Genomic DNA, 13,812 nt, shown 5'->3' on the forward strand with positions numbered 1-13,812 from the left:
TCCTGGCTATGTTCTCAGAAATCGCTCCTGGCTTGTGGGACCATATGGGACGCTGGGGATCAAACTGCAGTCCATCCTGAGTCAGCCGCATGCCAGGCAAACACCCTATGCTGTGCTATTGCTCTGGCCCCTGCATTGACATTTTTATGGGAGGGATAATCCATGAATGGAACCCCTGGCAAAATCTGCAGTCATATCCCCCATACTGACTTTTTGGAAAGCTTACAAAACACTTGAGAGAGAGGATGGGGGGGGGGGGAGAGGGTAGGGCATTTGGCTTGCATGTGGTTGAATCACATGTTCAATCACCAGAAACCTGTATGGTCCCTGAACACTACCAGAACTAACCCTGAGAGTAGAATCACACCTGAGTCCTGAGCATTGCCAGATGTGCCCCTAACCACCCTCTCAAAAAAAGAAAAAAACCCAAAAAAACAAAAACCCACACAGCAGTAATTGACCTACAGAACCATACAAAAGTCAAACAATCTTTGCCAAAATGCAGTGATCACAAGTTAGCAGGATGGTACAGCTAAAGACTGGGGAGGCCCATAAACCAGAGATCAGATTTGCAGCTGGCCCAGGTTTGATCCCCACATTACATAGCATCCCTCAATCCCACCAGAGTGATCCCTGGGCACAGAGCTAGGCCTCCCAAATAAAAAGATTCCATTCCCAGGAGGTAGGAGAAGGTAGTCTGGGAAAACAACAACAACAAAACAAACAAAAAAGGGTTGAAACAATAGTACAGTGAGTAAGGTGTTTGCCTGGCATGTGGCCAACCTGGATTCAATCCCCCACATGCCATATGGTCTCCCAAGCCAGCCAGGAGTGATTCCTGAGAGCTGAGTCAGAAGTAACCACTGGGTAACACATCACCAGGTGTGGCTCAAAAGCCAAAAACAAAATAATGAAACAAAGGATTCCATCTCCCTATGTATCCATATTCAGTTTTTCTTGATTTGATCAGACCGTTTTTATTAGGATGGAGGAAGTCGCAAAAGCTGATGGCTTATAATGATGACATTTGCCTTACACTCACCAGATTTCTCTCCTGTGGCTTTTGTTTGGTTTTTAAAATTGGCTCAGGGACCAGAGCGATAGTACAGTGGGAGGGCACTCTGGCTTACATGTAGCCAACCTAGGTTTGACCCCTGCCATGCAGGGATCGTCAAACTTTTTAAACAGGGGGCCAGTTCACTGTCCCTCAGACCATTGGAGGGTCTGACTATAGTACAAACAAAACTTATAAATGAATTCTTATGTACACTGCATATCTTATTTTGCAATGAAGAAACAAAACAGATACAAATACAATATGTGGTCCGAGGGCCGTAGTTTGAGGACCAATGCTAGGGTCTCCCGAGCCCACCAGGAGTGATTCCTGAACAAAAAGCCAGGTATAACCCCTGAGCATCGCTGGGTGTGGCCCCCAAATAAACCAAATAAAGTCAAACCCCAAAGATTCTGGTTCAAGGCATGTAATCTCTCCTTCCTACTCTCTAACCTTGAGTTGTCCCATTTCCTGTCACCCCTATTCTCACCCCAACCTAGGATGGTTTTCCTGTAAAGTCTAAGTCACCAAGTATATTTTTGCTAGAGACATTTCTTAGAGCAAGCCAGCATTCCACACAGCAGCGGACAGCACCAACTGATTCCCCATTTTGGTGACATTCCCAAGCCCACTTTGAGTGACAGAGTTTCTGGACACTGGGTCTGCTTCCCTTTGTTCAGAGGGCTGGAACTTCAAATATCTTCTCTCCCATTTGGCTTTTCCTAGGCTGGTGCAGGACCAGGGCCCGCATGAAGCCAATCCTGGGTTCCTGGCACGCGTGGGCTCTTTCTCCTTGGGACTCATCTGCTTGTGTTTTGTCAGGTACATGCTCTGCGTGAAGGCCTTCCCACTCAACTGATAGGCATGGGGCTTCGCCCTTGTGTGCGTGATCAGGTGCTTGGTGAGGCTGGAGGACTCGGTAAAGGCCTTGCCGCACTCTTGACATGCGTAGGGCTTCTCACCTGTGTGGATGCGCATATGCTGGCTCAGGCCTGAGTACTGCGTGAAGGCCTTCCCACACCACTGACAGACATAGGGCTTCTCCCCCGTGTGCGTGCTCAGGTGCTTGGTGAGGCTGGAGGACTCGGTGAAGGCCTTGCCACACTCTTGACATGCGTAGGGCTTCTCACCTGTATGAATGCGCATATGCTGGCTCAGGCCCGAGGACTGTGTGAAGGCCTTGCCACACTCCTGGCATACATAGGGACGCTCGCCAGTGTGGATCCGCCGGTGCTTCCGGAGGCCTGAGGACTCAGTGAAGGCTTTGCCACACTCGTGGCACGCGTAAGGCTTTTCCCCAGTGTGAATCCGCATGTGTGCGATCAAGTTGTAGGACTGTGTGAAGGCCTTGCCACACTGCTGACACGCGTAAGGGCGCTCACCAGTGTGGATTTTCATGTGCTTCGTCAGGCCCGACGACTGGCTGAAGATGCGGCCACATTGCGGGCACTCGTAGCGGTGATGGGTAATGTGGTCCCGCTTCCCGCCAATGAGGAACTGCCCCGGGTCCCCGTCGTCTCTGCCACCGGCCTGGCTTTTGTTGGGGTTCACTCCAGGAAGGGGAATGAGGTTCCCTCTGAAACTTTTGCTGCCTTGGAAGCCAGGAAGGGCCATGCTTCCCTTGGGTGTTTGGGGGAGCTGAGTACAGCTGCGAGAAGGAATGGTCTTGCCAGGACAGGCTGGCTGGGGCTGCAGGGAGCTTTTTCCACCTTGGCATCTGTTCCCACGAGGCTGAGGACACAGAAGTTCACGGGCACCTTTTCCACAGAGCTCACGGGCAGATCCATCTGAGCAAGGCTGGCTGCAGCTCTGTGAGAGGGAGAGACATGCAGGGATTCCTCTGCACTGACACCCCCCACTCCCCACCCACACCTCAAACCAAAGCAAGCAGTGCAGGCTTAGATTTTTGGTGTTTTTGCTTTGTTTTTCCTCTTTTGTTGTACTGGAGCCACATCTGGCTATTCTCAGGGTTTACTCCTGGCTATGCGCTCAGGGGTCAATCCTAGCGGTGCTGTGGGACCATGTGTGATACTGGAGATAGAATCTAAATTGGCTGCATGCAAGGCAAATTCCCTCCCTCCCTGTTGTGCTATCGCCCTAGCCTCGTGTTTTGTGTTTTTGTTATAAACCATAACTAGTAGTGTTTAGAACTTACTTCTGCCTCTGTGCTCAGGGATCTTTTCTACTGGGCTCTTGAGGACCATATAGGATGCTGGGGATTGAACCTGGGTTAGCCAGGGTATAAGGCAAGCACCCCCACCTACTGTACTATCTCTCTGGACTGCCTTTATTTTTTTTAGCCACACCTGGCAGTGCTCAGGTCTTACTTACTCTTGTCTGTGAGCTCAGAGATCATTCCTGGTTATGAACTCAGAATTCACTCATGGTGGGCTCATGGGACCCTCTCTGGGATGCTGGGGTTCAAGCTACGTGCAAAGCAAGTGCCTTCCCCACTGTACTGTCTCTCTGGCTCCAAAAGACAATCCACTTGAACACTGATCATTGTTTTTTTTGATCATTATTATTAATGTTCAATGTAAGATCATCTGAGTTTTGAATTTTTCATGAGAAACATAACAAATATCAGTCTATTGCTCTTACCATCTTAATCCTACCGAGTATTTCCATTCTGTCTTTACATGCATGAACTGTCGTATCTTTGTTTTGAAGGAATAATTCCCAATCTAAAAGAAAACAAGAGGAAATGGAAGAATCAGCAGAGGAAGGGACACACACAAGGTTCTCAGGGTAAGAATGCAGAAGTAGGTAGATTTGGTTCCAACACCAAAAGACAAACCAAGAAAACAATGAATTTTCAGAATGAAAGGCTGCTGACTGAGCTAACTGCAGTGATATGAACCTTCATTTGCTTTTTTCTCATTTTATTTTTTTGGGGGGCCACTCTTGGCTCTGTGCTCAGGGATCAGTCCTGGTAGGCTGAGGTATCAACCATTTATTTTTGTGGTATCAAGTATCAAATTTATTTTATTTATAAATTTTTTTTATTTATTCTTGTGGTATCAGGTCTCAAATCTCATTTGGTTGCTTGCAAGCCAAATGCCTTACCCATTGTACTATATTACAAGCCCTCTAGTAAGTTGGTCAGTTTTAGTTTTCAGGTGATCCTGGCTATGCTCATATAATACTCCTGTTGGTACGTGGAGTACCTCTGTGTCGTTGAGGGTTGAACATGGATTGGCCAGTCCAAGGCCAGTTCCTTAACCCTTTGCTCTCTCTTCAGATTTAGAATATTTATATATATACATTTTCTTCTTTTATTTATTTATTTATTTTTTTTCTTTGGTTTTTGGTTTTTGGGCCATACCTGGCAGTGCTCAGGGGTTACTCCTGGCTATCTGCTCAGAAATAGCTTCTGGCAGGCAAGGGGTACCATATGGGACACCGGGACTTGAACCAACCACCTTAGGTTCTGGGTCGGCTGCTTGCAAGGCAAATGCTATTGTGCTATCTCTCTGGCCCCATGCATCTGCTTTTTTAAGGGCTTATTCCTGGTAGGCAGGGATTAATCCTGGACCACTAGGAGATGATGAGTGCCAGGTATCAAACTCAGGTCAGCTATATGCCAGGCATATACCTTACCCACTGCACTATTGCTCCAGCCTTGTACTATATATTTGGGGAGGAGTTTGGGCCACACCTGGCGGCACTCAGGAGTTACTCCTGGCTTTGCACTCAGAATTCGCTCCTGGCAGGCTCAAGGGAACAAACAGGATGCCAGGGATAGAATCGGGTCCATCCTGGGTTGGCCACATGCAGGGCAAATACCCTATCTCTGTACTATGGCTCCGACCCCATCTGTACTGTATTTTTACTTATTTCTACTTATTTATTTTTGGAAGATCTACACCTGGACATGCTCAGGAGTTACTCCTGGCTCTGCACTCCAGAATTACTTCTGATAGGGCTTGGGGAACCCTTTGGGTGACTAAGGATCAAAACTGGTCAACCTAGTGCACTCCCCTCTCTGCTATCGCTCCAGTTCTCAAGTCTATTTAGATAAAAATGGAAGTTTCATTTTTGTTTTGGTGTTTTTTCTTTTGTCTTTATTATGAATAATAATTAATTAATTTTTTGTTTTGTTTTGTTTTTTGGGTCACACCTAGCAGTGCTCAGGGATTACTCCTGTCTTTATGCTCAGAAATCGCTCCTGGCAGGCTCAGGAGACCATATGGGATGCTGGAATTCGAACCACCGACCTTCTGCAAGCAAAGGCTTTACCTCCATGCTATCTCTCTACACCCAATTTATTATTATTTTTTTAATTAATATGATGTTTGGATTTTGGCCACAGCAGAGCTGTTCAAGGTTTACTCCTGGCTCTGCACTCTGGATATACTCCTAGTGATGTTTGGGGATGCATATGGGATGGCAGGGATCAAACCCAGGTGGGCCCTGTGCAAGGCATGTGCCTTTCCCACTGTCCTAGCATTCTGGACCCACAGATGAAATGGGGGAGAAGGGGAAGATACTAACAGACCAATCATCTAGACCAGTGATGGCTAACCTTTTTGAGCCCAAGTGCCCAAACTGCTGCATGATGCCTGGTCCTCCCAATGGCCAGTCCAGCCCTGTTGCCAGAAGAGCTGCAAAGCAGACACCAGCACACTCGCCTCCCACCGCACCGCATAACTTAATTGCGGACCCTTTCCCACGTGCCAGCTGCAAGGCCTTTGCGTGCTACCACTGGCACGTGTGCCATAGGTTCGCCATCAAGGATCTAGACTGTCAGTCAACTCGGTTTGGATATGTTGTTTGTCATTCTGAGCAACTCCTCACTGCAGTGATCCTTAGGGTTCTAATATACTCACCCCAGGGCCCTGATGTGGCTTGCTGGTAGAGCAGGTGCCTGGTAAGTGTAAAGAACTGAGATGGGATCCACCACCCCACGGTCCCTAGCATCTCAGGTTGATCTCCCTGCGTGGAGCCTGTATTAAGATCCCGGGCACCGTCAGGAGAGATGAAGTCATGAAATTTTCCTATACATGAATGTACATGGAATCTATTATGCTGAGTGAAATAAGTCAGAGATAAAGAGAAAGACGGAGAATGGTCTCACTCATCTGTGGGTTTTAAGAAAAATGAAAGACATTTCTCAACAATTTTCAGAGACAAAAGAGAGGAGGGCTGGATGTCACAGCCAACCTCATGAATCTCACCACAAAGAGTGATAAGTTTAGTTAGAGAAATAGCCACAGTGCGAACTATCCTAACAATGAGAATATATGAGGTAAGTGGAAAGCCTGTCTTGAGTACAGGTAGGGCGGGGAGGGGAGGAGGGATATTTGGTCATCGGTAATGGGAATGTTGCATTGGTGATGGGGGGGTGTCATCTGATATGACTGAAACCCAACCACAATCATGTTTGTAACCAAGGTGTTTAAATAAAAAATATTATAAAAAATTTAAAAATTAAAAAACTTATTTTAAAAATATCTACATAAAAAAAGACCCTGGGCACCAAGATAATAGACACAAACAGGGATGGGCCCCTTTCCCCCTAAAACAAGAGCCAATAAAGCAATTAACCAATGAATCCCCCATAGCTCTCACCTTCAATGATGTCTCTCCTCACTGCCCTCAAGTCTCCTTCCAACCAGGAGATCATCACAGGTTTGGCTGTGGACTGTTCTATTCACGTGGAGGGCGAAACCCATAGTAAGTGACATGGAAAAGACAAGAAAGCTCAGAGTCAGAGAGCACTCAAATGGGCAAGAGTGAACGGTTGGCATCAGGGCGCTGTGATGTAAACCCCAGCATCATGTGATTACCAAGAGCACTGACCCAGAAATATCCCATGAGCATTGACCCAGGAGTACCCCAAAAGATGATTAGGTGTGTCTCCACCAAAGATGTAAAGACAGAAAATATAATAAGACAAGCCTTCCCTATGAATCAAGTCCTGATTTTTCTCATTTCCTTTTTTTTTCTTTTGGGTTTCTAGGTCACATCTGGCAGTGCTCAGGGGTTACTCTGGCTCTGCGCTCAGAAATCGCTCCTTGCAGGGTTCAGAGGACCATATGTGATGCCAGGAATTGAACCCGGGTCTGTCCGGGATTAGCTGCCAGGAGTGATTTTTGAGCACAGAGCCAGGAGTAACCCCTGAGCACTGTAGAGGGTGGCCCACCCCACCCCACTGACCTATGCAAATTAATTCTCTCTGAGCACTAGACACAAATTTAAACAGTCAGATTCATAAAACATTAAAAATTTCTTTCTTTATTTTTCCCCTTGGAGAAGGCATGACTGGCAGTGCCCCTAGTCAAGCTCAGGGGTCTTATAAAGTGCCAAGGGTCAAACCCAGGACAGGAATGTGCAAAACAAGTTTACCATTACTTGGTTCCCAGAGCAGAGCAGAGCACCTGGCTCATCACCCCACTTCCTATACACCACACATCTGGGGGTCTCCCTATGAGTATGGCCCATGAAGGCACCCAGGGTGGCTCTCACCTATTGCCTGCAGGTGCTGGTAGGTCTCCAGCATCACATCTCTGTAGAGCTTCCTCTGAGAGGCATTCAGGCACAGCCACTCCTCTGGGGAGAAGCTCACAGCCACATCGGAGAAAGTCACCATGTCCTGAGTCAGTACACATAGGAGATCAGGGTCCAGCCTAAATCGAGGAGGAGAGCCCCCTTCCCCCAGAGCACTAGAGGAACTCAGGGCCTCTCCCCTCTGGCCTCAGGAGGAACCAGCCTCAAAGTTCTCTCCATGGGCATGCCTGAAGAAATCCCTCTAGAAATTTGGGATGGCATAACATGATCTCAGAACTATCCTTTTTATCATTTTTTGGGCCACACTCAGTGATGCTCAGGAGTTGCTCCTGGCTATGTGCTCAGAAATTGCTCCTGGCTTGGGGGACCATGTGGAATGCCGGAGAATTGAACCACAGTCACCCTGGGTCAGTTGCGTGCAAGACAATCGCCCTACCACTGTACCATGGCTCCAGCCCCCCCTTTTTATCATATTTTAATATTCTTATCATATTTTCCTCCTATAATCCAACATTAAGTAAATTTGAGATGCTCTAGGAATAAGAACAGGAGACAGAATAGTGAGTGGGACACTTGTTTTGCACGTGACCAAACCCAGATTCACTCTCTGCACTTAAAAAGGTTCCCCAATCACCTCCAATGGTCACTCATGAGCAGAGTGAGAAATAGTCCCTGAGCATCAAATAGTGAGTCTAAAATCAGGAAATCAATAAATTACCCAAGAGTGATCAATTTAGAAGCCAGTGCTCCTATGGGTCATTTCCCAAGGCCAGTTAATCCCAGGCCAAACTTCCTGATTATCCCCAGGCCATACTTCCTGCTTACCTGAGGATGATTTGGCTCAGGACTCATCATCTCTCTTATTGCCCTGGTCAAGTCAAGAGTGAAGATGACCTGGAAGAAAAAATCTAAGACACATCTCAGGGCACACTGAGATGACCTTACCCCCATCCCCACTGATCTGACCAGAAACGCTGCACTAAAGCTAGAAACACAGTGATGGGTCGTACCCTCAGGCACCAGCTTATAGACCCACATGGGAAGATTCGGCCAGAGGCTCCTTCCATTATTGGGGATGCAGCAGCAGGTGGGGATTGAGGCTGCCCATTGCGACAGGAGCTGTGGTCTCATTCTACAGAGGAGGAAAGTGGATCCTCTCTGGGTCCAAGCCTCTCTGGCTCAAGGCCCCTGTCCAGGAGAACAGGAGCTCCCCTCCATCCCCTGCACCCTCTCCACCAGGAGCAAGTCCTGTTCTGGATCAATAGCAAAAACATCAGGGAAGACATGTGCTAGTTGCATGTAGTCAACCCTGGTTCGATCCCAACATCCCATATTCGAGCCTACTAAGAGTGATTCCTGAGCGCACAGCCAGAAGTTACCCCTGTGCACCACTGAGTGTGGCCAAACCCCCCCCCCCCCCAAAAAAAAAAAAAAACTAAACAAAAAACAGTGTTTCCTGAGCTTGGAGCCAGGAATAAGTCCTGAGCACAGCTGGCTGTGGGGCCCCTTCAAAAAACTTCTTTCCACTCAAATTTCTTCTGAATTAACCCAAGACTTCCAGTTCTTAATTTCGCTGTCTACTTTTGATTTTAGGTTCTGCCCAATGTACTCATGGGCTCCTCTCTCTGTGCTGTGGTCACTCCTCAGCACTGAGTCGGAGCACCAGGCCATCACCATCCCAGGAGTGTCTGTGACTCCAGCCAGCCTGGTCATAATCTGCTCCTGGCTCAAGTGCCTTTACTCAATCCCAACACTAGGCCTGGAGCCTCAGTCCAGGAAGGCTGGACTCAGTGGCTGGACACTGGCCTGGCTTCAAGTTGTGTTCAGTGAAAATTGCTTTTTATTTCTGCTTAGGGAACTGCAAATTTCCTTCCTTTCTTCCTCTTCTGGAACAAGCACCCCGCCCCATCCACCCTACCCCAACCTGCATCTGAAGTCTATCTCAAATGGTACTGGAAATTCAGAAAACTAGGAACCTGAACCCTAAACCCACTCCCCTCTTCCTGCATCAAACTAGCACACCCTAAAGTAATCAGAAAATTTTCCAGAGATCAAAACTTTCCATTTTTGTCCTTTCCACATCTCTCAGCCTGGCTTGCAGGGGATACCACCCGAAGCATGCACCCAGTATTTAGCTCTCAGTGACTGAGCCTTCTAGGGGGCTACAAGCAACCTCACAAGGCAATACCATGGGCTTCCAGCAAATTTGCCCCCCCCCCCGCCCCCAGGCCCTTGAGATCTTCATTCTGCATGTACAGAGCAGCTGGAGGGAAGAAAGCCTGGGCCAGGGGAGAAAGCCAGTGATAGCACCAATGCAAGCGCAACCTACGCTGGGGACAGGAAGCCCCTTACCCTGCCTTCTCAAACAATCAGCTAGCAGTGCGCTGCATTCCCCCTTTTCTTCTACCATCCCCTCCCCGCGATCTCGTACGGTGGGGAGAGTTCTGGGAGCCCCTAAGTGTCTGGGTTTGGGGAGACAAAGAACAGAGGGCACACGCCTAGCAGGAACCCGGGCCCAGCAAGGTGCCCCCTGGCACTAGGGGGTGTGGCTGGAGAGACCCAAAGTCCCAGGCTGCATCCCCGCAATGCCTGGCTGCAAGGCCCGAGAACTCAGTGCGGGGCACCCCGACCTCCCGAGCTCGGAAAAAATAACCCTGACGCGGCCCCAAAGACCACAAGCAACGTGCAGAGACAAAGGCATTTCCATAGCGATGCTCTGAGCCCGGTGCAGCGAGTCCGGGGTACCGTCTCCTCCCTCCACGACTCACCCCAACATCCAGGGACCAGCGGCCAGGCGCTGCAGAAACGCTTCTCTGGGCGCACACGGGGGTGACTTTTCCACACCCCTACCGCACACAGCCAGGCCCCGCGCCGTCCTTCAACGACCCCCCACGTCTCTCCCGGGACCCCCTTATCTAGTCCCACCCACGCAGACTCCGGAGCCGATCCCTAGGCCGAAGCGGCGCACCGACAGCCCAGGTGGGTGACGTCACTGGCACCTTTCATCGCGCCTTAAAGCGACAGACCCGATTTATTGGCAAGGAAAAGAAACCTTTAGGCGTGGTCCTAGCGGGGAGTCTCAGTGCCAGACGGGTCACCTGGCTGGCTGCACTTGGATTGCCCAGGCAGTTTGGCAAAGTGGGACCCCTTTGCTTTGAAATTCGACCACTCAGTCCTCGTTTCCCTTCTTTTTTCTTTTTATTTATTTTTTATTTTATTTATTTATTTATTTTTTTGTTTTGTTTTTTGGGGTTACTTCTGGCTCTCTACTCAGAAATCGCTCCTGGCTGGCACCGGGGATCAAATGGGATGCCGGGATTCGAACCACCGTTGGTCCAGGGTCAGAAGCTTCCTCTTCATTTAGTTTTTGATTTGGGATCCTGGCTCTCTGCTCCAGGATCACTCCTAGCGTGCTTCAATGGAATGCGTGGCTAAGTGTGAGTCGAGCCCCACTCAGTTGCTTGTAAGGCAAGTGCATTTCGTGTAGTATTTTTTTTTTTTCCATTTCGTGCAGTTGTAATGCTCTGGCTAACCTCCCCTTTCTTTGTATTCTGACATTGGGCTCCACCCTAAAATCTATCTATAGAGGTCTTAGCACTCTCCGTGTGAGGATGGATTGGTCATTTAGAAAAGTTTTGGAAATGCGTATATGTCTGGGTGTGGGGTAGAACTGCAGTGTTGGACCGCTTGCTTTCTATGGGGGAGCTCTGAGTTCTATTTTGGGCGTCGCCCCCATATTCACAGTCGCAGCCACCATACCCTACCATGCAAATAGACCTTCCAAGTCACTGGCCTCCAAGACGTCTGTATTCGTGGCCCGTGAGCGGTTTTTTTCCCCCTAGGTGGGGAGAAAATTGTTCATCAAGTTGCTCATCCCTCACCTTCCATTCCTCCTCGAGCTGGAGACCTCCAACTGTTGGGGTCCCCTGACCCAAGTCTTAAAATTTCACCTTGGCACCAGGGAAATGCCAGCTCGCTCCCTGGAGCCTGCCCTTTAAAGTGATAGCTGGCAGTGGGGTGACGTCACCGATGGCTGGCAGTGGGGTGACGTCACCGAATCCGGGTCCTTTTTATTTTTATTTTTTTTTCCTCCGGGACTCTCGGCCTGGTGGGCGGTCTCGCGGCCGTGCCGCCAGGCCTTTGCGGCCGAAGGTAAGGCCTCGGTGAAGGGGGCCCCGGGGGAGCAGGGGGGGGCTCGGAAGGCCGATTTTCCTCTCCGGCCACCTAGTGGTCACTCTTGAATGCCCCCCCCCCGATTCATCCACGGTCTGCCAAGCGGCACCGCAGTGGGGGGCCCCCTTCCGAAGGGGAGGAAGCTGGCGGTGGCCCGGACAGACTGCTGGCGTTGATTTCGATTTAGGGCAGCCAGAACCTCGGCATTGAACACGAGTTAGAATAACTTGGAAGGTGCGGGGAGGGAGCCGGGATCACCTGGCCCAGGAGAAAACGGACTTGAAAGTAACCAATATATATTTAATTTTTGTTTTGTTTTGTTTTTGGGCCACACCCGGCAGCGCTCAGAAATCGCGCCTGGCAGGCTCGGGGGACCATATGGGATGCCGGGATTCGAACCACCGTCCTTCTGCATGCAAGGCATGCTATCTCCTTGCTATCTCTCTGGCCCCTACGGCCCTAATTTTTTATATTTAATTTTATAAGCGGGTTTGGATGGACGCCGGCTGGCGCAGTGGGGGAATCGAGCCCCCAAGCCTGGAGCTTAATAACCCCCTGAGAGCCTCAGTTTCCCCGTAGCTCTGATGGGGGCTGGTGCATGTGTGGGCTGCAGGCAGGCTGGCAGGCTGGCGGGGACTCGAGATTGGCCCATGCACAGCAAGCAGCGCCGGCGTCTTTGCTGGGAGACTCGGAGCTCGCTGGGGCGATCATAGGGCGGCTGGATTTCGCTTTTTTGTACCTTCTGGGGCTCAAAAGTTTCTGGCAGAGGTTCTGGGATGTGGCAGAGCTTTATGAGAACTTGGGGCTTGGGGGATACAGCAGGGTTTGCAGCCGATCAGCGGTGTAAGGGCTTCATTCGGAGTGCCTCCAGATTCACTTTGACGGGCAGTACCATAGGCCCCCACCCTTCATGAAAAGTGACCTTTATTTGTTTGTTTGTTTGTTTTTGGTTTTTGGGCCACACCCGGCGGTGCTCAGGGGTTACTCCTGGCTGTCTGTTCAGAAATAGCTCCTGGCAGGCACGAGGGACCATATGGGACACCGGGATTCGAACCAACCACCTTTGGTCCTGGATCGGCTGCTTGCAAGGCAAACGCCGCTGTGCTATCTCTCCGGGCCCATGACCTTTGTTTTTTAATTTAATGGGTTTTGGCCAGATCTGGTCGTGTTCAGGGGTTACTCTTTGTCCACCCACATGCAGGTGGCATGTGTGCTGAGTCTTAGAGATTCCTTCCTCTTGTCCCTTGATTTGAGCACTTAGTACAAATGTTACAATACAAAAATGAACTCTTACTGGATGCCTGGGTGCAGAGGCCCAGGACTGCCAGGGCTGTAGAGCTGCATCTTGCAGAGGCCCAGCGCTGCCAGGGCCCAGGGCCTGGTGCTGCAGGGCTCAAAGGGGCCCACCCAGGGTCACCAACATGTGATAGAAGAGAAGAAACTTAGATACAAAGCAGGCAGCATCTCTCCATTGCTTTATCTCTGGGTCCTACAATCAGCAGGCCTGATCTCTGGGTCACTATCCCAGCACCCGACTCCAAGTTTTTCCTTTTATACCCAGTGTGGCATAAAAGGGTTGTGTCTAGAGGGCGTGTCCAGGTTCAACAGTCATTACCGTGTTGGTATTCAAGGGGCATGTCCAAGTCCAACTGCACATATGAAGATCGGGATTGGTGTAAAGCAGGACCCAGGGGAGCCCTGGGCTAAGGGGACAAATCTGGGGTGGTCCCTGTGTCCACCTGGGCCCTGAAGTGACCATGACCCCTGGAGGGTGCTCCTAGGCTCTTGTCCTCCCCACTTGCTTTGCAGAGGGCAGAGGTGGTGGTGATCCAGGGGTCCTCAAACTTTTTAAGCAGGGGGCCAGTTCACTTTCCCTCAGACCATTGGAGGGTCTGACTAGAGTAAAAACAAAACTTATGAACGAATTCTTATGCACACTGCATATATCTTATTTTGCAATGAAGAAACAAAACAGATACAAATACAATATGTGGCCCGCGGGCCATAGTTTGAGGACTACTGCGACACCAGCCCCTGTCTTGGGCTCCCAAAGGCTGTGTGGGGCCCAGGGATCC

The 13,812-nt window shown here is 49.8% G+C and overlaps 2 protein-coding genes across 2 annotated transcripts in view; one reads left to right on the top strand and one right to left on the bottom strand.

Annotated features, from left to right (window-relative positions):
* LOC126000433 (zinc finger protein 345-like) overlaps positions 1–13,812 on the top strand; it is a 55,882-nt gene that overhangs the window by 20,823 nt on the left and 21,247 nt on the right. The window lies entirely within an intron of this gene.
* LOC126000438 (zinc finger protein GLI4-like) lies at positions 1,583–8,562 on the bottom strand. The gene is made up of 4 exons (XM_049767728.1): positions 8,390–8,562; positions 7,523–7,649; positions 3,656–3,738; positions 1,583–2,863 (listed from the first exon to the last, which is right to left on the bottom strand). Exons 1-4 carry the CDS (start codon positions 8,513–8,515, stop codon positions 1,610–1,612), a joined length of 1,590 nt encoding a protein of 529 aa, XP_049623685.1. The 5' UTR covers positions 8,516–8,562; the 3' UTR covers positions 1,583–1,609.

This window comes from Suncus etruscus (assembly GCF_024139225.1).
Source record: "Suncus etruscus isolate mSunEtr1 chromosome 15 unlocalized genomic scaffold, mSunEtr1.pri.cur SUPER_15_unloc_1, whole genome shotgun sequence".
In the NCBI taxonomy this organism is placed as follows: domain Eukaryota; kingdom Metazoa; phylum Chordata; class Mammalia; order Eulipotyphla; family Soricidae; genus Suncus; species Suncus etruscus.